The sequence below is a fragment of the Pelodiscus sinensis genome, chromosome 32, assembly GCF_052426305.1.
Source record: "Pelodiscus sinensis isolate ZL-2025 chromosome 32, ASM5242630v1, whole genome shotgun sequence".
Classification (NCBI taxonomy): Eukaryota; Metazoa; Chordata; order Testudines; family Trionychidae; genus Pelodiscus; species Pelodiscus sinensis.
In genome coordinates this window covers 765,111-792,878 of record NC_143083.1, presented here as the reverse complement: position 1 = coordinate 792,878, position 27,768 = coordinate 765,111, and the positions used below count along the sequence as shown (strand labels likewise).

At 46.5% G+C, this 27,768-nt stretch overlaps 1 protein-coding gene and 1 long non-coding RNA gene across 2 annotated transcripts in view; one reads left to right on the top strand and one right to left on the bottom strand.

Annotated features, from left to right (window-relative positions):
• Nucleotides 1–27,768, top strand: part of LOC106731982 (uncharacterized) — a 104,326-nt gene that overhangs the window by 14,994 nt on the left and 61,564 nt on the right. The gene's annotated exons all lie outside the window — the stretch shown is intronic.
• On the bottom strand, nt 1,202–27,110 carry NWD1 (NACHT and WD repeat domain containing 1). Its single transcript, XM_089775018.1, has 18 exons — nt 27,027–27,110; nt 25,013–25,129; nt 23,097–23,445; nt 21,549–22,827; nt 20,961–21,164; nt 20,610–20,769; nt 19,147–19,264; nt 18,617–18,781; nt 15,851–16,048; nt 12,445–12,567; nt 10,857–11,056; nt 9,190–9,462; nt 8,026–8,116; nt 7,368–7,522; nt 5,953–6,229; nt 4,068–4,660; nt 2,859–2,967; nt 1,202–1,488 (listed from the first exon to the last, which is right to left on the bottom strand). Exons 1-18 carry the CDS (start codon nt 27,108–27,110, stop codon nt 1,202–1,204), a joined length of 4,782 nt encoding a protein of 1,593 aa, XP_089631144.1.

The window sequence follows — 27,768 nt, the reverse complement described above, 5'->3', positions numbered from 1 at the left end:
TTTGAAACTGTCTGGGACACCTTAAGAGGCTACAAAAGACCTCTGAAGAAGCTATAGACTAGGGATACTAGCAGTTAGTTGTCTAAGCATTTAACCAATAAATGATTGATTATTGGTTAACAGTTCCGGTTAACCTCAACAAACCCCCTCCTCCAAGTACTCTATTTAAAACTCGGACTAGCAGGCTGGCTCAGTCCCAGCCTGGTGGTCTGACTTTTCAAAGAAAAACACACAGGGGAGCCACCTGTCACCCCCATGCTGCTGCTGCCTCTGGAGCAAAGGCAGCAGCAAGGGGCAGCTCCCATGGCATGCCGAGCCATCCGTTCATGGGAGCCAGTTCTTAAACTGGCTGTCCTCATGGACCAGCTTTTGCTTGCCACCCCACGCTGCTACCTCAGGTACAGGGGAATGCACTGGCTGCTGACCATGCTCCCAGGGGTATCTAGCCATGTAACTTAAGAAATTTAGTGGTTACACAATTATTAAAATAACCACTTTTTAACATCCCTACTGTAGACCCAAGTTACAGTAAAAGATCAATTCTGATTTGAAGCTTACGTAGAGTAAGATGGACTTACTTGGTGTTATAGTCCTGTTTGGGGATTGGTTTCCTCGATGCTCAGCCTTCAGAACTGAGTCCTCCTAGAGCTGAATTAGTTCACTGTCAGTGCTGCTCTGCAAAGCACGGACAGCCCAATTTTGTGCCTTGTCTGGGGAACACCAGAGGATCTGGCCCCAGAGAGTAGAAAGGCTATGATCAGAATACAACCCCAAAGGGACTTCTGTAATTTCAACCCATCACAATGCCAGACATTTTTCCTGGCCTTACCCATGCTCAGTAATTACCTCAAATGTTCTTTTTTGCAGAAGAGTTAATAGGCATCACCAGAAGAATGAACAAGACTTATGTCCCTGATTCACAGATTACAAGGCCACAGTCATCATCTAGTCTGAAGATGGTCAATAAACCCTCCCTAAAATAATAGTTCTTAGAACATATTTTAAAAAAAATCCAAACTTGACTTTGCACCATAAAACTCAGAATGGGATCAAGACTTCAGAAAACAACAAAAGCTGATATGGGATAAGTGGTAAAATTTCATTCTTTGTTCAGAGCGAGACTGCTGTAACAAAATGAAAAATATTTACCAGCTAAACAGTCTGAGCATCTTTCTGGATCTGCTCGAACATTTCACCAATTTTACACGATTACACAGATTTGAGAGAGTTTACTGGTTTGAATCTGGTTCCTGGAGGCTTTTCCTAAATCATGTTGCTCTCTTGGGTTTACAACCTCTTTATTTCTGGATTTTACTACACATGTTGCCTTGAAGTGGTGGAGTGGATTGTATTGTGAGCTTATGGATCGTGGGCAACGGAACCGCTCACGAATTATGTGGCCGAGTCTTGTTGTTGCAACAAATCCATCTGCAGTTGGCACAATTTTGTTAACAGTTGCATATGCATATTGAACAGCCAACAGGCTACCTGCAAAAGACCCCCAGAAAGTAAAAGGAAGAAACCAAGGTCAGAACAGAGAAAAGGAGTTGTAGCTTAGCCACTTGCCCTGAAGCATAGGAAAGGACTTGTAATTTTCCATAAATGGGAGCTATTGAGAAGGACAATTTGGACTCAAGAAAAATAAGTCACTGATGTTAATGCTAATTAGGGATTTAAAAATCTCAGTTAATCAGTGAACCGATTAAGCAGGATCTGGGTGGGAGATTGCTCCAGCCTGTCTGGAGCAGCGTCCAATTCACAGCAGCCTCTGTCCATGGCAGGCTGGGCTCTCCATGGGCACAGGTGGGGCACCAGGGCTCCCTGTGGACAAAAGGTGCTCTGCATGCACCTGTTACTAGTTAACCAGAATTGGTAAGCATTACCTGTTAAGAGTGAACCTTTCACATCCCTAATGTTAATAATTTTATATCAGTAATGTAATTTGCTCCATGTTTACTGATGATTTGGGTGAAGGAAGTCACACTTTGCCTTACAACTTGCAACTGTTCAGGACCAAATGCATTTTCTCTGAGTACAAGAGGAATAGTTATACATTTCAAGTCTGTAAGGAGATTAAAAATCTCTCTCAAAAGGGCTATTTGGTTCCTGCCCAGACAGTATTTTCTTATTATTGTGATATAAACTGATAGAAAATGTAGGTTCCGAAAAGCAAGAAATCTGCTACCAAAGTTGGAAAACACATAGTTTTGCAACCCTTTTCCTGCAATCTCCCTGCTCACATTAGCATTCTTTGGGAAAGAATGAGAAGAAATCACAACTCATACAGCCATGTAGGGCAGGAAGATCAAAATGATTATGCAAATTTGCTAAACTGAGTGTGATCACATAATATAGTGTCTAAAAAACAGTGCTGCAATTACCTTTATACATCTGAGACAGAAACTATAGCCAATGATGACTGGTCAATGTAATAATATTACTCCCAAAAGAACCACTGCCTGACCTCTGAGATGGTACATCCTATTGTGAAGTCACTAAAGGAGAAGGTATCTGTTCAGGCTATTGTGGGGGACAGATATTGGGGGGGAGGGAGTGTTTCTTCATACGTACTTGTAACCCTATCTGTGCCTGTCAATTAACTCTCTTTAACCAGGAGTTGTACACCAAGTTTTCTGTATAAACATACAATCAAGGAAGTCTGACCCAAACTGCTATGTAAAAGTTTTTTTAAAAAACCCATACAGGTACAGGTCTATGTGAAGACTTAGTTTCCCTTTGAACTACATCAAGGACATTGGTCCTCTGTTTAATAAAGGCAATAAAGAGTATAAAAGATATACATGGGCAATAAGGAGTACAGCCTCCTTTATATTTGCTATAAATCCAGAATTACTCACCACTTAAAACATCCCAAACTGTAATGGAGTGATCGAATGACGCAGTGTACAAGTACTTATCATCTTTCGAGAAGCAAGCACACTGAATACCTTTCAAGAAGGAAGTCTGCTAAAAATGAATACAGATTTCAGTTAGTCCATAAAAATCTTGTTAAATGCAGGTTGAGACTAAGAAGTCCTATGCAATTTAGTGGCTACTCAGCAGATTTTTAATTGGATAAATATCTAATTAAACCAGGATTTCCCTCATAAAAGTCCTTTGCATGTAAAGCAATCTACAACTGTGCAGAACAGAGAAGAGGCCCATTGTGAACTTTCAGGACCCAACTACATCTACAAGTGACAGACATTGGATGCAGACTGACTCAAGGATACATCATCAAGTGAAATCTGAGGTCTGTCAGGCACAGGTAAAATGCTAAAAATATTAACTCAGACTCTTCCTTCACTTTTTTTGTTTTGTATTGTTTTTACTGCTCTTGGCCTATTCACTCTGTGCTGTTTTTGCTAATTCACTGAGTAAAATCCTGCTCTCTTTATATGCAAGTCCTCGAGCTGATGCCAAGAAAGTGAGAGGTTCTGGGCCAGAGAGATGTTAAGTGCATTAGCCCATGTTGACTGTGCACTGATAGTGTCTCTAAAGAGGGCATTAAAATCCTAGATATGTCAGATAGAGGCAGCAAAGGGGGAGAAGAGAGGGGACTTCAAAGTGCAGCACCACACAGCTGAGCCCAGCCGAAGCGAGGTTCAAAGGAGCAGTGCTCACAGCAGATCCCAGGATCAGCTGTGAGGCACTGCCCCTTTGAAATGTTGAATTTCTGGGGAAATGCCATGCAGAACCTGACCCAGGCTCCACATGGCATTTCAAATGAGCAGCGCAACATGGAGCCCAGGGTCAGCGGGGGAATCCGAGTCCCATGCTGACCTGGGGCTCCAGGAGTGTGCTTCCGCTTTGAAATGCACAAGAGCCCCTGCTGGGGATTCTTGTACTTTTCAAAGTTGGCATGCCTGCAGCCTGCATGCCGCCCAGAGTCAGCAAGACTTCCCGCTGGCTTCAAGCTGTGTGCAGTGTTCTGCATTTCTCCTTTGAAATGTACAAGAGTCCCACTGGGGACTTGTATATTTCGAAGCAGGAATGCTGAAGTGCCTATGGACTAGTTGATGGAAATTCCATCAACAGCTTGACTAGTAAATTAACTGCAATTTAACATCCTTCATCTCTAACTGCATCCACCGGAGCAGTACCTTATAATAGCACATTTCATGTTGCCACTGGCAAAGCGCCAAGTCCCAGAGACACTGCAGAGAATCCTCAGAGCCACTTAGTGCCCATTGTTCTCCATAGCTGGTTTCTAAACAGGTGACTTTGCATCTGTGCACTTCCAAAGGAAATATTTTGGAATGAAGGCAATCATAAAGGAACAAGTCTCCACTTGACATGCCATAGAGGACACGGTAGTTTGCAAGGACAGCCACGCTGGAGATCACAGCAGCAGGCATCTGAGTATAAAAGGTGTAAATGGGCTTGTCAATCACAGGACATGGCTTTCCAGGGCTAACATCCAGCACAAGAACTAAGTCATCATATGCTATGGCCAGCTGTTCTTCCTGCCTGTTGAGTGCCATGTGATTGACTTGTTTCTGTGACTCTGGGGGTGGGATGCACACCACATCCTGCCTGGAATTGAGTGGAAACACAAGGACTGTTCCAGACACCAGCCCAGTGAAAAGGAGCTCCTTCTGCTCAGCCACCTCTAGGCAGCTCACTTGGGAAGAGGTGTCCAGTGTGTCACACTCTGCACCTGCAACAGAGAAGAGATGTCTGTGAGGGTCTCCCCATGCCAGCTCTAATCCTTTAGGTTTTTCCCTTAAGTCATCATTAGAAGATTTACCTGGCATTGCTTGGGTCCTTAACTTAAGTTTTTCCAGTTACATAGCTACCCCTCTGAGTCCATTACTTTTTTTCTTCATTTAAATCATTGCTCTGGGCTGGGGATGAGAGTTAAGTATGCAGACTGCCCCAGGGAAAGAGAACTGCCTCAGCGGTCTGGTCTCTCATTGCAGGAGCTTGAGGCTAGGTGAGAAGTCCCTCTTCATGGCTGCAATAGCTCCAGCAGGCACAGTCGGGAGGGGTGTATTCCTTGGGGCCGGAGCAAGTCTAGGTTCGGTTCATCTGCTCCCTACTCTCCCCAGCCAGAGTGAAGAATGCAGAAAACTCTGCACTTTCCCTGTGCTCCCTGATAAAGGCCAACAGCCAGCAATGTTCCTGTACAAATCAGGGGGTGGGCGGCTCGAGTCTGGGGCAGTCCCAGACGGAAGGGGGAGGGGAACAGGCACTCTCCCAGCCAACCCAACTGGTAATTCTATCTCTTTTGTTTGGTTTTATGAGAAGCAATTCTATTCTAGTCATATCCCATTGTCTTGGCACAACCAAACCCTTACAACTTCTTCTGATCATAACTTAAAGCAATGTATCCCAAATTTGGGTAGTCCTCACTTTTACCATTGAACGGACGAACGGACAGACAAGCTCTCTCAAAGGCTACGTCTGCACTACGAGTTTTCTTCAATCTCCCACCCTCCTTAAAGGGTGCCTGGGACATGGGAGGCTCTGGCCTGGGGCAGCCCTGGACAGAGGGACATGTACTCCCAGAGAGCTCCTTTTGTCTGTTGAATCTTTCTCTTGTGTATGGTTTTCTGAGGAACAATCCCATTCTGGGCACATCCCATTTTCCTGGGACAACCAACCCCCTTACCTTGCTTTAAGATATGATAAGAGGAAGCTGTATACTGTTTTTGGTTCTTTCTATTTAGGAAGAGTTCTTGAACAAACAGACTCTCTAAAATATATAGTAGATAATGATGTAGAGAAAAATAATGTCAAATAAGAGATTAAAAGAATTTCTAAACTTGCAGTCCCTCTATGCTCAATCCATCTCTTCAGACAGAGTGAGGGAATAGAGTGCTGGCAGCATGTCTAGAAGACTAACAAAGCCTGTCTCTGTTAGATTAATTATTCATTTTTTAAATCATTTTGATTCCCATGTTATGCCAAGTTTTAATTCTTCACAGTGTTTTATAGATTGTAGTTCACCTTCAGTGGAGTCCCAGATGATGATTTTATGTCGCTCTCCAGCTTGAGGGAAGTAGATATAGTTCCCACCATGGGACACTGCAATGTACCCTGTGCGATCTGGGACTCGTGCTAAGGTTTTGCGTTTATGATCATAAGTGAGGTCCCAGACTTTGAGATATGGTGCCATGTGGGAGGCAGATACCAATGTGTCGCCACACAGGGCTAAGAGAGTCACCGGTGTTCCCATGCCATCCAGAATGTCTGTCAGCAAACCCTGCTCTGATAAACTCCACACCTAGAATGAATTAGAAAAAAAAACATAGTGGCATTCAATCAAAATAGTAAGAAAACATAAAACCATTAAATAATCTACCTTTTCCTCTTTCCCATACCCTACTACGAGACGAGGTAGAACAATCAAAGTTAAACAATACAAGACACGTTATCATAGAAACAAAGAAGAGAAATCACATGTGTCATACAGAGTGAAAACAGATCAAAATGTTCCGAAAGTGACAATGGCTTAGACTGTTTAGTTAATAAATGGACAGATCTTCTCTTAAATAAACTTTTTAAAAAGACCTTGAGGCATTCTACCCATCTGATCGCTCTGCTCTGATGACACCACGTTAGATCCTGCTGACCTCAATTGGGCAGCATAGGGCCTTAGCCTCTTGGAAAGGCATGTTGTCTGAGGTAGAAATATAAAAAACACCTAAAAATCCTAGTGGTTAACAGTTACATGGTCTGTAGGCTCTGCAGTATAAAGCTTATATGTAAGCTTTATACTGTAGAGCTCACTGTCCAGCTGGCTCCTTGGAATGGAGCCAGCAGCTGGGAGCTGATGCGCATCAGAAGCTGTCTTATAAGCTGGCTTCCAGCGTACACCAGCTCCTGGCTGCTGGCCCCTCTTCCAGGAATCTGGATGAACTGCAGGCTCTGCAATACTTTATAACTTTATATACTGTTGGCTCTCTGGGAGTAGGGGGTAAGGTGCCCACAGGGAATATTCTGTACCTCAAACTAGGGATATAAAAGCGTAAATATGTAATCAGCTTATCAGTTTCTGTTACAGTTACACGCTGGCACCCCAGGAGCAGGGCCAGCAGGAGCTGCCAGCTCACAGGGGGAGGAGAGTGTGGTTTTCTGGGGGTCTTGGAATTTTTGAGTAGTATCCATTAATACTCTCTGGCCTTTCGGTCTCTGGATTTTATACTTGCTGTTCAGTGGCAGAAAAAGAATTAACTAGAGAGCAGAAAAAAAGCAACTAGAACCAGGAAAGGGAAAAGACCAAAGACATTCTGATGGTACAATAGCAGAAATGCCACAGATGCATCCACAAGGCAAGTGGTTAAGGAATCTGCTCAGCACCTTACTAGATCTGGTGCTGCATCTGCAGGAGGCATTTCTGCCTGAAAATCTTCCTCTCTTACCAGGATAGATTCACCCTGAGATCCTGTGACAATGATGTTGTTGTCAGGAGAGAAAACAGCTGTGTGCACCACACCTTCGTGTTCCAGGTCTGCTGTTATGAACCTGTGGAATCCCTTTGAATTGGTCAGGAACACTCGCACATACACCCCAAAGCCTAAAACAATGGAATGTTAGTTTCTGATTTATTGATCTGGAGTGGAGACATTGCAAGCACTCAGGATAATATAGTGCAGACAAGGTCAGACCCTCCCAAAAAACATTCAGAGGCTCTAAAATGTTGCATACACCCATCCATGTTTATTATCTGCTGGTCCCAGCATGCTATTTAAGTTGTACATTGAGAAATGCTCTGAAATTCTCCCTGGGCAGAGACCAGCACAAGTCCTACGCACTACATAAGTCCCACTTACTTTTTCATCATAGGACTTATATAGTGTATAAACAATGTGTGGGCTCTCCTCACAGGCTGGATTTCGCCCCTTTGCTTTCTAGACTTTTGACCATACTAGATTAATAAGAACATATTACACATGGGGAAGGACCCACATCTTGGCCCCTGTTTAAGGGATACTTGGTGTATGACACTTAAAGCGAGTACTGCCATCCTCTTTTCTAATTCTACTAAAATCTTTCCTAGGTAATTGGGCTAGAATTAACCTGCAGCAAGAAGGGACTCATCTTCTGACACCACCAGAAAGCGAACCCTTCCAGGTAGTTTCTCCATTAAGGTGTTTCCATTAGAGAAGATCTGCATAAAGAGAAGGTAAAGTCAGACACAGCACCATGGTTGCTAAATTACCTCTCTCAGATTAGAGGGAAGATGATAGGAGGGTAGAAACTAAGGTGATTAGAGCTTAGTTTGGCCTCCTAATGCTGTGCAGTTCTCCATGTGTACTGATGTACACTGAATGAGGTCTGCAGGTATAGTGAACATACTTTCTTCAGCATGAAGAGAGAAAAGTCCTTTGGAGAACCAGCTTATTACATAAGAATATAAGAATGGCCATACTGGGTCAGACCAAAGGTCCATCCAGCCCAGTATCCTGTCTGCCGACAGTGGCCAATGCTAGGGTGAGGGAGTGTAATGATCATGCAATCTCTCTCTCTCCTGTCATCCATCTCCACCCTCTGACAAACAGAGGCTGGGGACACCATTCCTTACCCATCCTGGCTAATAGCCATGAATGGAGTTAACCTCCATGAACTTATCTAGTTCTCTTTTAAACCCTCTTTTAAACTAGATCAGAACAAGTTTGGATCGTGCCTGGATCTGTATTTTGGCTCATTTCACTCAACTTTAGTGGATGCTTTCCCAGGGAGACCTTGGTGCAAAGTCTCTCTCTTCCCCAGCATATCTTTACTGCTAATAATATTCTACCCTTGTCTACCATCATCTATCCAAGGAATTCAAAGTGCTTTATGAACAGATAACATACCAGTAAAGTATATTATCTTCATATTACACAGGGACAAATTGAGGCACAGAAAAGGGAAATTATTTTTTCAGTCATGTAGCAAGTTTTTCAGAGTCAGGAACAGAATCCAGTTTTATAGCACTTTGCTGCTGCTGAACGAGCAAGCAAAGAAAAGACACCATGCTATACTAGAGCATGTCCAGTTGTCTGTCTTAGAAACTCATAAAGATTATGGAAGTGTGAAAACATATCAGGGAGTGTATATAATGACAAAGACCAATGAAAGGTGCAAGCACCAGCACAGAGTGAATTGAAAGAGAAGAGAGAATCCAGAATCCCCACAGAACCAGCACTTCCTGGATTTGAATCTCTGAAATGTTATAGCTAGCTAAGCAGAGAGACACACCATGGAGAGGGAACCCCTGCTAAATCCTGCTATCATCTTTCCTTGCTTCTGGATCAGAACGCTGCAAGTTGGTGCTTCTTCCTGTAGCTCTGACAGCTGGCACTTATACTGGAGCTCTCCAGTGCTGCTGTCCCACAGACTCAGCATTCCTCCTTCAGACACAGTCATAACCACTCGCCTTGGTTCAAACACTGCAGTGCACAGCCACGCAGCTGGGGCCTCCCCAGAGATCTGGAATATATGTTCTGCTGTTTCCAGGTGCCAGGCATTAACCTAGTGAAAAGGAGGATTGGCAGGTGACTGCTGAATATTTTCACATGTATTGATTCTGAAATTTAGATGCTGGCAGTTTCCCAAATTTCATACTCCAGGAACCTCAAAATATTTTACAGAACCAACAGGATTCCTTGAAAGAACTTCCACAGGGTTCTTCCTATCACAATTTTGGAGTACCTGCACCTCCATTCCCCCTCTGTGAATCATAGAGCTGGAAGAGACCTCAGGAAGTCATCAAGTCCAGCCCCCTGCCCAAGGCAGGACCAATCCCAACTAAATCAACCCGGCCAGGGCTTTGTCAAGCTGAGACTTAAAGACCTCTATGGGCACAGCCTGGTCTCCTGGTATCATCCATCTCTGTGTACAGATCCTTGACCCACTCCCTTTGAACTAGTTTTTTTAAAGGATGTATAACTCCCTGCCTCACACTTTGATATCCCTAGCAAGCTAGTCTACCTAAAGACCAGTACTTGTGCTTTGCTTTCTCTCTGAGGGCTAGGAACAACACATTGCCAGCAGTTACATGTTGTGTCTCAGCTCTAAGCAAGCGCATTTATTCTTAAGGTGAAAACAAAAACAATCAAAGTTCTTATATGCATACTAAAAGCTTACCAGCAATTGTCCATCAGATTTATGGGGCCCTGGTAGATCAAAGTCTTTCCAATCCTTCTGCAAGAGTTACCCCCACCCCTTCAGACCTTTCAATTGACTGGATCAGATAGAAGGCCCAGAGTTAGTTTCAGCTCAGCCTTTTTATATCAAAAGCTCTTTCTTTCTCTGTTGATTTCTACAAAACACATTTTGAATCAGTACCAGAATTCTTCTGTCAGCCTAGCTGCAGTTACACTGGGGATTAGTTCAACTCTAACATGACACTCAGAACATGACATTTTTCATATCCCTGAGTGACATGACTAGGTTTAGCTAATTGTAAAATGTATATCAGGCATTGCAATTTATCCAAGCTTCAAAACAACTGTTCTTTTCAGTTCCTTGAATGGTTGGTGAAGATGGAATTCACTGTGCTAGCGAGTGAATAGGGAAGGCATGGGAGCGCTATAGTTTAAAACTTTGAAAAGTATACTGGACAAAACACTAGAAAATGTCCCTCTGAAATATTCTGCACTAGCCCCAGGAGTTTGGACTGGACAGCTTTTCCATCCAGTGGCGTGGGAACAATTGCTATAGTAGGGATGCTGAAAGCCATTGAACAGAGGTGTAAACCCTGAATATGATGGAAACCACTTCAAGCCAGGGGTGTTGCCAATAGTTCTAGCACATCTTTCCATCCTATGCTCCATGACTCCCTGATGGTAACTTCTTGTTGTTTCTGCCCAGACTCTGGTCTTCTCTGTGCACCTTGCATTATGGGATGGCTATTGGTTCCATACCTTTGCACCTAATGCTGAATAAACAATCCTATTCCTTTCATCCACGTGAAGCTGATAGAGATGCTGTTCTCCAGAGTGACTGTCCTGAATGGAAAACTTCTGTCTGCCAGAGACTAAATTCCAGATGCGTAGAGTGTAATCCATGGCAGCTGAGACAGCACACGTCCCTTTTCCAAACACTTTCACACACCTCACCTCAGCTATAACGCAGCAGAGAGAAGCATTAGCAAAATAGGCAACGCTCTGTTTTCAAAAACTGGAAGAGTGCCCAAATTACCATAAATTGTGAAAAGCCTGCTATGCTTATATCTAGAGCCCTACCAAATTCACGGTCCATTTGGGTCAATTTCACTGTTTAAGGATTTTAAAATGGTAAATGTCATGACTTTAGATATTAAAATCTGAAATTTCACAGTGTTGTAATTATAGGGGTCCTATCCCAAAAAGGAGTTATGTGGGAATTGGAAGGTTATTGTAGGGGGGTTGTGATATTGCTACTCTTACATCTCTGCAGTTGCTGGAGGCAGCACTGCCTTCAGAGTAGCTGAAGAATGGTAGCTGCTGGCCAGGAAGGCAGAACTACCACCAGCAGTAGCAGAGAAAGAAAGATGGCTTGGTACGATATTGGCACCCTTACGTTTGCGCTGCTGCCTGCAGAGCAGGATTGTTAGTCAGCAGCTGCCACTATCCAGCCACCCAGCTCTGAAAGCAGCTGTACAGAAGTAAGAATGACCTGGTATGGTATTGCCACTCTTACCTCTTGCTGCTGCTGGTGGGTGCTACCTTCAGAGCTGGTTACTTGGCCAACATTATAACCACCACTCTCCAGTTGCCCAGTTCTAAAGGCATCACAGAAATAAGGGTGGCAATACTGTGACCTTCCTAAAATAATCTCATGTTCCCTCTGCCACTCCTTTTCAGGTCAAGACCCCCAAATTGAGAAACACTGGTCTCCCCCATGAAATCTGTACAGTATAGAGTAGAAGCACATGACTGGGAGGACACCAGATTTCACAGTCTGTGACATGTTTTGCATGGGTGTGAATGTAACCACCACCAAGCAGATTTGAACTTGGGACCTCTGGCACTTACTATAAGAGCCTCTACCCTCTGAGCTAAAAGCCAGGTAACTCTCAACCCTTGCTGTAGAGGTCTTTTGATCTTAGCTGTTGCTGTGGTTTAGGTGCCACTACATTGGTCAGTGACCCACACTAGGTGTGTGGGTTACAGAAATTTGGTAGGGTTCTACTTATATTCAGGAATGAGTGGACACAGTCAGTGCCCTTGTAATGCTATGACAAAAATTCCTCAATGAGTGTCAACAGGGAGTTAATTGCATTCTACAGCAACATTAGAAGGGGCAGTTTTAATTCATTAAATGTCTCTCAGTTTCCACATTCAAAAATCACTTTAATTATGAGCAATCACTTGATCTGTTTATGGGATGTTGCAATGAACAGGACAATTTATCCCTAAAGTATGTTTGGTGCAGCTTCAGTTTTAAGGTCTGTGGGTTGCCACCACACAGGAAAGCTCTCTGTTCAGTATAATCAGATGTCAGGAACCATTCCCCCTTTAAAAGGCTCACCAGAGTGCCCAGTCAAGGTGTGCATAACCTCAATATCCTCCATGATCCACACAACCATTGTGCCATCCTGGGATCCTGCCACCAACAACCTGTGATCAGAACTGAGCTCCAACACTGTGACACCTGTAATTAGACATGCATGGAAGGAGAGTCTGCAGACACGCAGGAAGAAAGGTTACAATTAGGTTACGTCTACACTAGCCCCCTAGATCGATCTAGGGAGGCTATTGAGGGAGACCGAAATTGCAAATCAAGCCCGGGATTTAAATATCCCGTGCTTGATTTGCATGTTCCTAGCCAGTTGCCATTTTAGAAATTGACTAGCCTGAAGTAACTGCCTGCGTCTACACGTGTTAGTGAAACAGGATTCCGATTTAAAGCCCTAACTCTAATTAGCTGGTATTCCTCCTGCAATGAGGTTTACCAGCTAATTCGATTTAGGGGCTTTAAATTGGAATCCCGTTTCACTGCCACATGTAGACGCAGGCAGTTACTTTGGGCTAGTCAGTTTCTAAAATGGCAACCGGACGAGAACATGCAAATCAAGCGTGGGATATTTAAATCCCGGGCTTGATTTGCAATTTGTCACCCTCATTAGCCTCCCTAGATCGATCTAGGGGGCTAGTGTCGATGTACACTTAGGCTACGTCTAGACCGGCATGATTTTCCGCAAATGCTTTTAACGGAAAAGTTTTTCCATTAAAAGCATTTGCGGAAAAGAACGTCTAGATTGGCACGGACGCTTTTCCACACAAAGCGTCTGTGCCAATCTAGACACAGTTTTGCGCAAGAAAGCCCCAATCGCCATTTTCGCCATCGGGGCTTTTTTGCGCAAAACAGTTTTTAGCTGTCTACACTGGCCCTCTTGCGCAAAAACATTTCCGGAAAAGGGCTTTTGCCCAAACAGGAACTTCAAAGCATTTGCGCAAGAAGCACTGATTTCAGACAGTAGAACGTCAGTGCTTTTGCGCAAAATCAAGCGGCCAGTGTAGACAGCTCGCAAGTTTTTGTGGAAAAACTTGCCAGTCTAGATGCAGCCTCCGAGAACTGCTGCTGTGGTATCCTTTTCCACCTGTGATAACAGCAAGTCTCTTTTGATACAGTCTCCCACAGTATTCTTGCCAGCAAGTTAAAGAAGTATGGATTGGATAAATGTACTGTAAGATAGAAAGAAAGCTGGCTAGATCAGCAGGGTCAGTGGGTAGTGATCAACAACTCAATGTCTTTTTGGTGGTCAGTATCAAGTGGACCCCCAAAACAGTCAGTTCTAGGACCGGTTTTGTTTAGCTTCTTTATTAATGACCTGGATGAGGGGATGGATTGCACCCTCAGCAAGTTTGCAGATGACACTAAGCGAGGGGGAGAGGTAGATACGCTCGAGGGCAGACATAGGGTCCAGAGTGACATAGACAAATTGGAGGATTGGGCCACAAGAAATCTGATGAGGTTCAACAAGGACAAGTACAGAGTCCTGTACTTGGGACAGAAGACTCCCAAGCATTGGTACAGGCTGGGGACCAACCAGCTGAGTAGTAGTTCTGCAGAAAAGGACCTGGGGGTTACAGTGGATGAGAAGCTGGATATAAGTCAACAGTGTGCCCTTGTAGCCAAGAAGACTAGTGGCATATTAGGTTGCATTAGGAGGAGCACTGCCAGCAGATCCAGAGATGTGATTATTCCCCTTTATTTGGCTCTTGTGAGGCCACATCTGGAGTAGTGTGTCCAGTTCTGGGCCCCCCCACTACAAAAAGGATGTGGACACATTGGAGAGTGTCCAGCAGAGGGCAACAAAAATTATTAGGGGCTGGAGCATGTGACCTACGAGGAGAGGCTGAGAGAGTTGGGTCTGTTTAGTTTGCAGAAGCAAAGAGTGAGGGGGGATTTGATAGCAGCCTTCAACTTCCTGAAGGGAGGTTCCAAAGAGGATGGAGAGAGGCTGTTCTCAGTAGTGACAGATGGCAGAACAAGGAGCAATGGTCTAAAGTTGTGGTGGGAGAGGTCCAGGTTGGATATTAGGAAAAACTATTTCACTAGGAGGGTGGTGAAGCACTGGAATGGGTTACCTAGGGAAGTAGTGGAGTCTCCATCCCTAGAGATTTTTAAGTTTCGACTTGACAAAGCCCTGGCTGGGTTGATTTAGTTGGGATTGGTCCTGCCTAGAGCAGGGGGCTGGACTTGATGGCCTTCTGAGGTCTCTTCCAGCTCTATGGTTCTATGATTCTCCTTAGTGAGGACATGGACATTCACCTTCTCAAAATTGAGTGCCCAGAAATTGACATGTTAGATTTAACTTTATCTGGTAGTGTAAATGTGCTCTGGGAGAGCGGACTCCCACCTCTGGTGCCATGCCAAAACTGTTGTCTTAGGATACACAGCAACACTGTTTCGAAATAACTTAGTCTGCATCTACGCAGCAGGCAGTTTTCAAAATAATGTCAAAATACTGTCAAGCTGGAGGACTTCTTACTTTACTCCAACTCCTGTAACCCTCATTGTACGAAGAGTAAGGGAAGTCGGAGGAAGAGTGCGCTATTTCGAAATAAGTGCTGTGTAAATGCTCCCAATTTCAAAATAAGCTACATATGACATAGCTCAATTTACGTAGCTTATTTCTAGTTAAGCTCTGATGTGTAGACGCACCCTTGAAGTGCTGCCTTCCAGCTGCTAGTGTAGACAAAGCCTAAAGCTTTGGAGTGATAATATCTCGCTGTATTATCTTCTGACCATTCTAAATTTACATACACATTTACATACACCAGTTCCTGCTCCCTCCCCTGCTCTCTGACGGGGCGTGGGGAAGTGACTAGTCAAGGGATTAATCGACTATCCAATAAGCTATTGGATAGTCAACTAGTCACTTATATCCCTATTAATAACTAGAAACAACTAAACTAATATCAGTAAGCCTCGCATACTGTAATGTGCTGCAAAGAAGACCTTAGTTGAATGCCCTATGTGGCGCAATATTCACCTCTGCCTATAGAAGGAGGAACAGTATCCAGGATTTACAACACTGTTAGTGCCCTTCCTGGGGAACGAGGCCATCACTGGTCCTTATACTCAGAAACAGGTCAGGGACCACACATCCAAAATCATGTGTTATCTTACAGGTTAGTTTGAATTCTAATGCCAGTCAGAGTTGCTTGCAGCACCTTCCAGGCTCCCTTTCTGAGGTCTGGTGTTAGTAATAGGCACCATTCTGCTGCCAGATGAGTCACAGAATCACAAATCTGTAAAGTAAACCCACTCTCACCACTCGACTACCTCCTGAAGCTTCTGCACATAACAAATGTCAGAGATACTGTGGGACAAAGTGTGCCTCAGACGATGGACCATCTCCTATGCTTCTGGTCTCCTTAAGGGGACAGATTTCTGTCCACTCCCTTGCCCTGAGCAAAGGCCTTACCTTTTAGAAATCCAGTGAGTGTCATCTTAAGAAGCCCACCAGGTGGCTGGAGGAATCCACACAGCGGGATAAGAACAGGATGGGGACAGGCATTGAGCCAGCTCATACACTGCTGGCACAGCTTTCCAATTAGGTCAGGATAGGGAAGCATGAAATCATACAGTCTGGCCAGCACCTCAGTGTATATAATACTCATTCCTAAGAGGGAAAGATAAAAGTAATTTTAAAAAGGCTCCGAGCATGTCTGTGAGAGGCCACTGCAGTCATTCAGGATGGAATAAAGTGCATAGACTACCAGTTTATAATAATCTCATGTGAGTTTACCCTTCTTTGGTTAGGTACTCAGATATTTCAGGGATAGATGCAGTATAAAAACTTGGACAGATTTAACTGGGTATTGGAGAATTTCCATTGCAGGGGGCGACGGGAATTGTGATTCTCTCTCTTTAATAGTAACAGGGGTTCCAAGTGGCTAGTCAATGCTGATAGTGAAGGGAGTGAAAGGAAGGACCCTCTGGATTTGGGGCGAATTACTCTGTTCTAATAAACAAAATGCCTGTTGGTGAAAGCTATAAAAACTTTCCAAAAAAGAAAATTGCAGGTTCTTCCACAGAGATCCAGAGATTCCTATAGGAAACTGGTGCCTGTGGAGGCAGTGGGTGCACGGAAGACTATCTAGAGCAGTGGTATCCAACCTTTCTACACCCAAGATCACCTTTTTAAATGTCAGGGAAAGCCAGCATCTACCCCATCCTTCTACAAAACCCCCACCCATTTCTTGAGGCCCCACCCTCTCCATTCCCTTCTCTCCATCACTTGCTGGCCCCAGCTCTTCCTTACTCTCACTGGGTTGAGATCAGAAATGTGGGCTCTGGGATGGGAATGAGGGATTTGGGTGTGGGAAGGGGTAAAAGGTGCATGCTCTGGGAGGGAATTTGAGTGCAGGAGGAGGTAGAGAAGGGGCTGCTGGCTCAAGGAGGGGGCTTCAGGAGAGTGTTGGGGTCAGGTGGAGGGTTGGGGAGTTGAGCAAGCCACAGGCTTGTGGATGTGAGGGTGCAGGAGTTCAGGTTGGGGTATATGAAGGGCTCAGGGCAGGGGGGCTGTGAGTATGATGAGCTCAGGACACAGATTTGCAGCATGTGGATGGTGCAGTAGTGTGGCAGAAAACTGGGGATGTGAGAGGCTTAGGACAGGGGGCTAAGGTGTATGATGGGCTCAAGGTTGAGGTGTATGGGAATACAGGGGGGTAATGATGCCAGATGGGGGCTTGGCCACAACTGGGGGCTAGTTGGCCAGGCTTTATTTTTAAATAAAATATTATTTCCAACACAAATATTTCAGAATTGTCTATTTATGGGAGAGGCGGGGAACCTGTTTTGGGTCAGGATCACTGACCCACGGGGGGGCAGGGGGGGAATCAGGGACCACACAAGTGAGATGAAAAAAAAAACCCTCCAAGCCTCACTGATGTGGCCCCAACTGAGACACCTCCCTCCCCTGGCACCCAAGTCCCCCAGGGGGAGGTTAGGTAGGACTGAGGTTCAAGGCCTAAGGCCAGATTAACTCTTCTGGGGTTGCAGGGTAGTAGAATTTGTGGGCCCCTCTACACTCTGAGTTGGGGCCAAAAAATGAGGGATCCAATGTGCGGGACGAGGCTGCCGGTGAGTGGGAGAGGGATGGGATGCAGAATCTGTGTGGAAAACAAGGTCCAGGAGTAAGCTGGGGGTAGGTATCTGACCAGGAGGGAGAGGCTGGGTGCTGGTGGGTGTCTGGGCTGGGTGTTGGTGGGGGGGGGGCTGGCAGGGGACAGGAGCAGGGTGCTGGTAGGGCCCTGGGTGGGGGCAGGATCAGGGTGCTGGTGGGGGCCTGGGCAGTGTATAGGTGGGAGTCTAGCCAGGGTACTTGTGGGGGTCTGGGTGAGGGAGGGGGACAGGAACAGCTCCACCAGTACCTGGGGGTCTGACAGCTGTGTGCCAGGTCCAGGAAGCACGTGCACTGTTCCCCTCCTCCCCAAACAGCCAGCGCGCTTCCTGAAAAGCTGGGTCTGTCACGTCACCGGGGACTTCTTTCCCCATGCTTCCTGCTTGCATGCATGGGGAGTAGGAGTCCCGGGATCACACCAGCTCCAACTTCTCAGGAAGCACATAGGAAGGGCATGCTACTGTGGGGAGCAGAGGAAGAGTATGTGCTTCCTGAGAAGTTGGAGCTGGTGTGATCCCTGGACTCCTACTCCCCCCCCCCCCCCACAGGAAGGCAGCAGGGGGAAGGAAGCCCCTGGTATTTCAGGACACACACTGGCTATTTGGGGGAGGGGAAGAGGAGCCCACATGCTTCCTGATATGCCAGCTCTGGTGTACAGCTAGGGGACTTCCCCTCCACACCACAGGAAGCTGGCACTACCTCCATTTTCACAGGAGGTAGTGCCAGTGTGGGCTCCTCCTTGGAGTGGGGGAGAATGACAGGGAGGCTGGGTCACCTCACAATTGATTGGTCATGCCTTCCCTCCCCATCAACCAGTCAATCGCGATAGCTGGGCTGGTGACCGCAGACCTAGGAGGGGGCACGAGAAGGCTCCCCATCTAACAATTAAGATTTCAGCAGGCATCTGGGAGGGTGCAATTCTTGAGTGCTACCACAAGTCACCTATATTAGTTGCAATTTCCCAGGAAGAAACTTTCTCTAGGGAGCAAATGTTCTAACCCTGCCCCAGAGAGGATCTACCCATGCCTAGCTGCAGTCCAAACATGGACTAGAATTGGCACTTACCTATATCACCATCTATATAAGCAAGTGCTGGTTTCAAAAGGAGAAGGGTGTCTTGCACAAGATGCAGCTCTGGGCAGTTAATACGTTCATTGCACATAGCAAAGTCATTGACAATGCCCTGAATTCCAGTGGCAACAATTTTACAGATGATCCAGTTCATATTCCCTGCAGAAAAAAGTACTGACCATCAGAGCAAAGAATACTCTTCTCCTGGTGATGGTGGAGAGGCCACAGGACCACTCTCCTATTTCTTTCTGAGCCTAGGAAAGAGCAGGAGCATGGATTTTTATTTCTCCTCATGATTGGAGTGCAAATGATGGGGACTCTGAAATGTGTGGGAGTAACAGCTTGTGAGGAGAATGTATTTTTCTGTTTAAAAGGTTTCCCTCTCAGTTTGACTGTTGATGCAGTTGTCAGGTCCCAGTGCTTTCAGTAGAGAAATGTAACATGAATTGTGATCCTGCACCTCCCTTGCATGCAGCTGCAGGAATGAAGCATGTTCCCTGTTGCACTTTGTCCCTGGCCCTTACCGAGTACATCTTGCTTTAGCTCCTCAATTCTCCCAGCATTGAGTAAGTGAAAAGGCAGTTCACTCAGCTTCCTCCGATTTGCAGTGGTACCAGAGAACCAGAGTGGCTGAGGTGCTACCTGAGAAAGGGAAAAGCAGAAGATGATGAGGCAGTACCCAGATGAGATACACATAGCAGATTAATTTTAAAAATGCTTCAGTGCTGTATCAAGTGTGGCAAGGGCCCTTCTTCCCCAAGCCACCACTGGGTAGGCCTCCTCCCCTTAGCCCCCCAAGTTAGGGGTTTTGCAGCAAGTCTCAACGGTAGGGAGCCCAGGCCAGGTGCCCACAGGCTCCCTCCTTAGCTGCCTTTACCTAATGCTGGTCAAAATTATTCTCTCCAGTTTCTTCCTCTCTGCCTTTCCACCACCTTCCTTTCGCCTGCTGAGGCTTTTAAAGGCCTTTAGACAGACAGCAGAGAAGTCAGCCGGCCCCAATTAGCCTGAGCCAGCTCCCTCCCAGCTGCATCTAATTGGGCTGCAATTCTCTGCTTCTCTCACAGGCTGCATCTAAACTGGCAAGTTTTTCCGCAAAAGCACTTGCTTTTGCGCAAAAACTTGCCAGCTGTCTACACCGGCTGCTTGATTTTGCACAAAAACACTGACGTTCTACTGTCCGAAATCAGTGCTTCTTGCGCAAATGCTTTGATGTTCCCGTTCAGGCAAAAGCCCTTTGTAGACAGTTAAAAACTGTTTTGCACAAAAAAGCCCCGATGGTGAAAATGGCAATCGGGGCTTTCTTGCTCAAAAGCGCGTCTAGATTTGCACGGACGCTTTTCCGCAAAAAGTGCTTTTGCGGAAAAGCGTCCATGCCAATCTAGATGCTCTTTTCCGCAAATGCTTTTAACAGAAAAATGTTTCCATTAAAAGCATTTGTGGAAAATCATGCCAGTCTAGACACAGCCACAGGGTTTTTCCCTTTTTGGGCTGCCTTTTCCCCTCTCTGCAGCAGCTCCCTGGCCTGACTTTGTCACACAAGTCATGGTGTGACTTCCATGCCACAGCCTGAGTGACATGCCACTTGCAGCAATACTGCACCAGGGGCATAGCAGAGCCATCAGGAAAGCTGATACAGGCCTATTCCCTGTTAAGTGGGGTTATCAATGATAGACAAAGGGGTGTAGATAAAACAAAAGCCACCCACCAATATTCTGTCCTAAATCTCAGTACTCACTGGTCCCACCGCCTGCCCTGCAGTGGGAGAGTGCAGGCCCTTTGTTCAAGACCGTGGGAGCAGTGTTCCCGGAAAGCTGGGCACTTGTGCAGCTGCTCAGGAGAGATTCTGATACTGCCCAGCTGATTACCAGAGCACCCACAGCTAGGATTTTTGTTTCTACTGGTGATGTACATAAATTTATTCCACATATGGATGGAAAATATTAGAGGAAACACTGAAGTACCAAGAATGCTTGCTGAGGTGTCTCACCTTCCTGTCAGCATTCAGAGATTTGCCAAGAAGTGGTAGCGTAAGAGGCTTCTTCACGCCCCAGCTCCAAGTCCCCCTGAAGAAATCTGCTAGGAGCAAGTGACGCTTGGTTTGGTCTTGGGCCAGTAGATAACGATTCTTTACCACTTCAGTGAACTGTCTGAGAGAGGAAAGAAATAGCAGAGACACTGAGATAGGGATCAAGGGAGCAGGGTTCCCATGAGCCTCAGCGCTGATGGGAATGGACAGTAGAGCTGAGACAGGGATCCTAAGCTGGAACCCCACACAGCCAGCAAGGGGACATCCCTCACGCAGGTGTTTATGTTTCCGCATCCTGTGTCCCTGCAGTACCTGTGAGCAAGGCCAAGAAGTGTAAAGCCGTCTGCCTGCCTCTCTGCCAAGCACTCTCCAATGTCACGGCGCAGTCGCGCCCACAGCAGAGGAGGAAAGCGCAGGATGGTTTTACATGGAGGAGAGCAGTGCTGGTAAATCTCAGAGAGAACTTCGTCATCCAGGGACAAGATATCCTTCAGCTCTGCATCTGATAGCCCATTCCTGATTTGGGAAATGACAGTGGGAGACATTAGCCCTCTCCTTCCCACTGTGTGCATTAGCAGAGTGAGCAGTGTATTTACACCTCTCTCAGCATATCTCCATTCTCCAGCTGGCTCCAAACAACCATCCCACCAGGAAATCCACCAAGCTGCTGTTCACAGGGACTCCATCTCTGGGCAAGGCAGTCTTAGCTGAGAGGAGCACTGGACACCAGAGGCCAGATAGAGCCATCATGGCAAGTGAGAGAAAGAAGCTTGTGCTTACCAAATGCACATTCACAAGCTGAAGAAGCTTAGAGCTTTTGTTTAGTTATTGAGATTTCCCCGCACGAAGGAGCAGTCAGATGGTGCAGAATGCTCCCAGAGAAGGAATGGTAGCACTTACCGTGAGGAGGCAATATAGCCCAGCATATGTGCCACCAAGACCATGCCATGCAGCTTTTCCAGCCGTCTGCACAGATGGTGCATGGCTTCCTGGGCTGTGGTAGCAATTGTCAGTGCTGAGGGCAGAGTGTAGGATGCCCATCTCCTGGCCTCATTGAAGACTATCTTCAATAGCAGGGCATGCCCACCCTGAGGGAAGCTGTGCTGGAGAACAGTCTGCTGAGCTGGGCTTAGCTTCCGTCTCACTGATGCCAGCAGCACCTCCAACATCTTCCCACCTTCCTCTCTGGATAATGGACCCACTTCAAAGTAGGCCTCAGGCGCAGACATGGTCTCTCGGAGAGTTTCCAGAATCCCATGCTCTGCTGGGGAAGTGGAGATAACGATGTGAACCTTTGGGGGACAGTCTTTAGGCAGCCAGCAGAGTCTGTGGGCACCGTCAGTAGGGCTTAGCTGGTCCACAGAGTCAAAGAACAACACCAGTGACTGCCTACCAAAGTGAGAGACAGTGAGGAGGAGGTTATGGAAAAACAGGATTAAATCACTGCAAGCCTGTGTAGCCTGGACAGGAAGAGGTGGCAAGCCAAATGCTAAACACACCTGGAAACAAATGTCCCTTAGTAGGCTATGAATTGCAGAGCTAAGCTGGGATGTCCCCAACTGGCGAATTACCACTACAGTCTCCTGCCCCAGGAGAGTCCGCACTTGCTCAGACAGTTTACACATCAGGGCTGTCTTTCCACAGCCTGGAAGCCCATAGAGAGTGAGGGGTGTGTGGACCTGCTCATCACTCTGTCTGATGCTTTGTAAAATGTTATCCAGTAAGTCCTGCCTCCCACAGAACACTCTGCAGCTCTCCAAGCACAGCTTCATGTGGTGGCTCAACTCCTGCAAAAACCCCTCTGGCTCCTCGCTGCCTTTCCCTCGGTATCGGAGACTTTCCAGGATCTGGTGATTGGTGGCAGTAATGAATTGTTCACACAGCTCATTCAGGTACTTGGTATACCCCTTGTTTTGGGGATTCCCAGGGTATACATTCCGTGGGACTGTGTGCACTTTGAGGTGCTGGGGGTAATGGCTTGCAATTTTTGCCTTGAGGCTGCAGAGAAGCTGTTGGGCTTCATTGTCCAGGCTGCCGTTTTCCTCTGTATCCACCGGCTGTGTGCTTGTCTCTTCCAGCAAGTGTTTGTCAAGGCCCTCAACCTCTCTGAGGAATATGGAAGCAGCCACATCAGTCTCTTGGGTATTGAGGAGGCCGTGTTCAATCTCCCACTCTGTTTCTACAAAAGTAGGGAGAGGTGAAGAACATTCATGTCCTACAAAGAGCAAAGGAGAAGCCGGACCCTAAAGCAGCCCAGCACACTCCTGGCCACTCACACTGCACCTTAAGAGCAGCTAGCGAGCTAGCACATTGCCCCCCACCCTCACCACAACCTAATGGTGACTCAAAATGAAGTTAAAGGCCCATCTTCTCTTGAAAGAAGGCAAAGCCAGGGTGCAGGGGGAGCGTCCTGCTTGGCCATGGCCATTGTCTCAGTTTGGGGCTCACCTGATTTGTTATAGCGATGCCTTTGCTCATGGCTGATGAGTCCCTGCTTCTCTGCTTTCCAGGCTGCCAGGCGCAGTGCCGAGGCCAAGTCTTTCTCCATGCTCCTCCAGACCTCCACATTCTCCTGGTGCTGAGCCTGGTTGGCAGCAGGGTGGCTGTGGGGCAGGTGGTCAGTAATTGGCTGCAGGACATACATGGAAGGAATGGCGTTCTCATCCTTCCAGTACCAAAATGTCAGGAGATGTGTGGCAGTGGGGTCCCCTGTCAGCTGTGCAATCAGGGCCTCAAACTCCTCCTCTTCAATAAGACGGGGGATGGGTCTGTGTCCATAGTGATTTCCAAGCAGCCCCTGCAGTGGAGAAACCAGAAAAAAACATCATGCTCACCAGCATCATTATCTGCAGGCAAATGGGGGAACCCCATTCTCCGAGGTAAGCAGAAATGAAGGCCTGAGGCCCTGAGAGCAGCACGAGGCTTGTGCCTGGGAGCTGGGGAACTGGGAGCTGTGGCCCTGAGAGCTGGACTGTGCCTAAGACTCTGACCGATGGATTGGGCCTCAGGCTGAGGACTGGGGAGCCAGACCCATAGCGGGAAGCAGTCTGGACATGGCTGCTCGGTTATGAAATTACCTGACTGTCACTAGGGGCATCCGTAGAGTACAACATAGAGCAGCGAAAGGGAGCGTCTGAACTGTCAGAGCAGAGCACTGAGCACGCTCCTCTAGGGCACACACAGTAACCTCGTGCTGAGGTTCTAATTGACTCTCTCTGAGACCTGGCTGGCTTTGAAGACAGGAGACTCTTTGGGAAATCAGATGCACCTCACACAACTGCCTAATGACTTATTTACTTGCCTGCAGGTCTCACCAGAGCAGGGTCCTCCCCAGGGCCATGCCCTTACCAGGATGGGGATCTTGCTAGTGCACGTCTCTCTGTTCTGTCCTTATTTTTTGAGGAGCAATGTTAGTTTGAACTAAGGGGTTTGGTTCAAACTAACGCGTCCCGGTGCGCACTTTCACTTTAGAAACAGCTGTTGAGCGGAGTAACGTGCCGGCGAGATCATGTTAATGAAGCACGAGATATTTAAATCCCCACTTCATTAGCAATTTCTGTCACCTACATTTGCATCCCTATTTCGAACTAGGGAGCAAGTGTAGACGTACCCCCAGAGTCTGAGGTGCTGTGCAGGGGAGAGAGCTCTTGAAGTGATCGATGGCATGTCCATCCCCCTCTGTCTGACTCCTAGCTCTGGCTAATGCAGTCCTCTTCCCTACAGCCCATTATCTCCAATGCTGTAGTTCTGCTCCCCAAAACAGCCCACGTCTTCAGAGCTGGCCTTGACATGTGCCATGTATGTACCTTTGGGAGCAAACCCCACCTGGTGAAAGACTTCTGAAGCCTTTTCCCCCCAAGTAATGACAAGCACCCTGATCATCTCTCTGTGGGTATGGCTACACTGGGAGAAGGGGGAGGGTTTGAAGAAGGTATGCAAATTGTGCTCGCATTTGCATATCTTCTTTCTTTTTTTTTTCCGGAAGAGGATTTTCCAATATTTGGCCTGTCTTCATGGGGCCAAATGTAAGAAATAAACTCTCTTTCGAAAGCCCCCTGTACACCTCATTTTACGAGGAATAAGGGGGCTTCCAAAAGAGGGGTTTTTTCGACATTTAGCCCTGTGTAGATGGGCCAAATATCGGAAAATCCTCTTCCAGAAAAAAAAACAGAAGAAGATATGCAAATGCAAGCACAATTTGCATACCTTCTTCAAACCCCCCCCCCCCCCAAAAAGTGTAGCCATACTCTGTGTTGCTAAAATACTCCTGCACTTCCACATGAGCTCAGTAAGTTATGGATGTATGGCCAACCCCATATATCTTCCTTGATAGTGGGGTCTAAGTATTCACCTTTTGTACTTACGATAAAACTGGGACCCACTGACAGTTCCTGGCAGGATTCAATCTCCTCCAGACAGAGTTGTGTGCTCATGTGATCAATGTCTATAACGTCACAAACACCCCATCTCAAGTCAATTACCTGCAGAACAGCAAAAAAGCACAAGCTTCACAGCGAGCACAAAGAGAATAATTCACATCATCAGAAAATGGCAGTGATATGGAAGGACAAAGCTGCCCCATTGCTTTAATTTCATAAATCAACCAGGCCCATGTGATGTAATGACTAGAAACTTGGGAGAGGTATAGAAGCATGTAATTTCTTGCCAGGGATACCCATAAAGAAGCGCAAATTTGGGAATTTGAACCATAGGCACAGCAACTTGGCATGTGACTCATACAGTTTTGTTCCAGTCGAGGAAACTTGTTAATCTGAGGGATGTTTCTTACAATATTTATATACTGCTGCCTCTATGGTGGCATTCTCAGAAATGCTTCCAGTTCCATGCTCAGGGCCAGCTGGGCAGGCAGAGCTTCAGAGTCTCAATGTGTGGAAGAGATGATGGTGTAGGGAGGAGGGAGTTAGATTTATAAGGAATTGGGGAAACCTTTGGGATAGGGGGAGCTTATACAGGAAGAATGGACTCCACCTAAACCAAAGTGGATCCAGACTGCTGACACTTAATATTAAAAAGGTTGCAGTTTTTAAACTAAGAGATGGGGGAAAGCCGATTGGTGCAGAGGAGCATGTGGATCGGACAGAGACGTCTCTTAGAGGAGAGTCTATTGATAGAGATTCTCTAGGTTTTAGTCAGTAAGGGTATGTCTACACTACCCCGCTAGTTCGAACTAGCGGGGTAATGTATGCATACCGCACTTGCTAATGAAGCCCGGGATTTGAATTTCCCGGGCTTCATTAGCATAAGCGGGGAGCCGCCATTTTTAAATCCCCGCTGCTTCGAACCCCGTGTAGCGCGGCTGCACGGGGCTCGAACTAGGTAGTTCGGACTAGGGTGCCTATTCCGAACTACCGGTACACCTCGTTTCACGAGGAGTACCGGTAGTTCGGAATAGGACCCTAGTCCGAACTACCTAGTTCGAGCCCCGTGTAGCCGCGCTACACGGGGTTCGAAGCAGCGGGGATTTAAAAATGGCGGCTCCCCGCTTATGCTAATGAAGCCCGGGAAATTCAAATCCCGGGCTTCATTAGCAAGTGCGGTATGCATACATTACCCCGCTAGTTCGAACTAGCGGGGTAGTGTAGACATACCCTAAGAGAGAATGGAAGAGGATAAAGTATGGGCCAGATCAGATGAGAAACATTCACATAAAAATAATCTGACACACTAGAAAAGGGCAGACAAATAAACAGAGACAAGTTTTTAAAGTGCTTGTACACAAATGCTAAAAGTCTAAATAATAAGATGGGTGAACTAGAGTGCCCCATCCCCTTGCCAGAGCTTCCTCCTGTGTGCAATGCCAGCTGGGGGATTCCCGGGGGGCCTGGCACAGGCTGGTAGCAGGGGTTGCCCCTTTTCTGCACTCACTGGCTGTGTCTAGACTGCATCCCTTTTCTGTAAAAGGGATGCAAATTAGACACATCGCAATTGCAAACGAAGCGGGGATTTAAATCCCCCCTGCTTCATTTGCATAAACATGGCTGCCGCTTTTCCCGGTTCGGAGCTTTGCCGGAAAAAAGCGCCAGTCTAGACACGGATCTTTCGGAAAATAAAGCCTTTTCCGAAAGATCCCTTATTCCTCTTAAAATAAGAAAGAAGGGATCTTTCGGAAAAGGCAGCAGCTCCTGTCTGTGGACAGAGAGCCCAGGCAGGCAGCCATTCTGCACGGGGAGTTGGTTTTTAAACTGGCTCACCTCACAGACTGGCTCTTGCTTGGCACTCCACGCTGCTGTGGTGGAGGCTCCCCAGAAGTGGGACCAGATTGCACTGGCTGCCAGCTCCTCCCCCAGGGACTATAGAATAGTCAAGTAACCACTAAGAATTCATACGGTTACTAAACTAAAAAGTAAAATAGTTTACCTCAAACATTAAGCTGTGCTTCTGACAGAAGGCCTGGATTTCAGGGTATGCTGCCTCAAGCAGGATCTCTCTTTCTGTAGCCATGTCTGCAAAGAAGAACATAAGAACGGCCATACTGGGTCACACCAAAGGTCCATCTAGTTCAGTATCCTGTTTTCTGTCAGGGGCCAATGCCAGTTGCTTCAGAGAAAATAAACACATGAAGGATTTGTGAAGCACCACAACAAAAGTTAGTAATCTAGTTGTATGTATTCCCTCCCCTACCTGTACTAGAATGGTTGTCAAATCCCACTCACATCTGGGACTGATCAGCCCCTCTGTTGGCCACCTCTCTAGAAAAGCCACAGCAAAGAGCCATGCCCATGGGGCAGAGCTATATTTGTGAAACTTCTGTGGCTGATGCCCCTGCTGTGAAACGAGGGCTCTCCAGAACTGTCAGTGCAGCTCTTTGTAATGGCATCATATCCACAGAATGAACCCAAGCAAGAGAGAAAGTGAAAAGGAACAAGGATGTGATGTTTGGGGAAATCTATGTACAACTTATAAATAAATACTAGTTGATTTAATTAAATTACTGTGTCATTGAGTTACTCAGTCTATTTGGATAAAGTAGGTAAGATTACATATTTTCTTGGACCGACATGGCTACAATGACATGCATAAAGTAGATCCTACCAAATTCATGCTCCATTTTGGTCAAATTCAGTCAAGATTTTAAAATTTGGGAATGTTATTTCAGTTG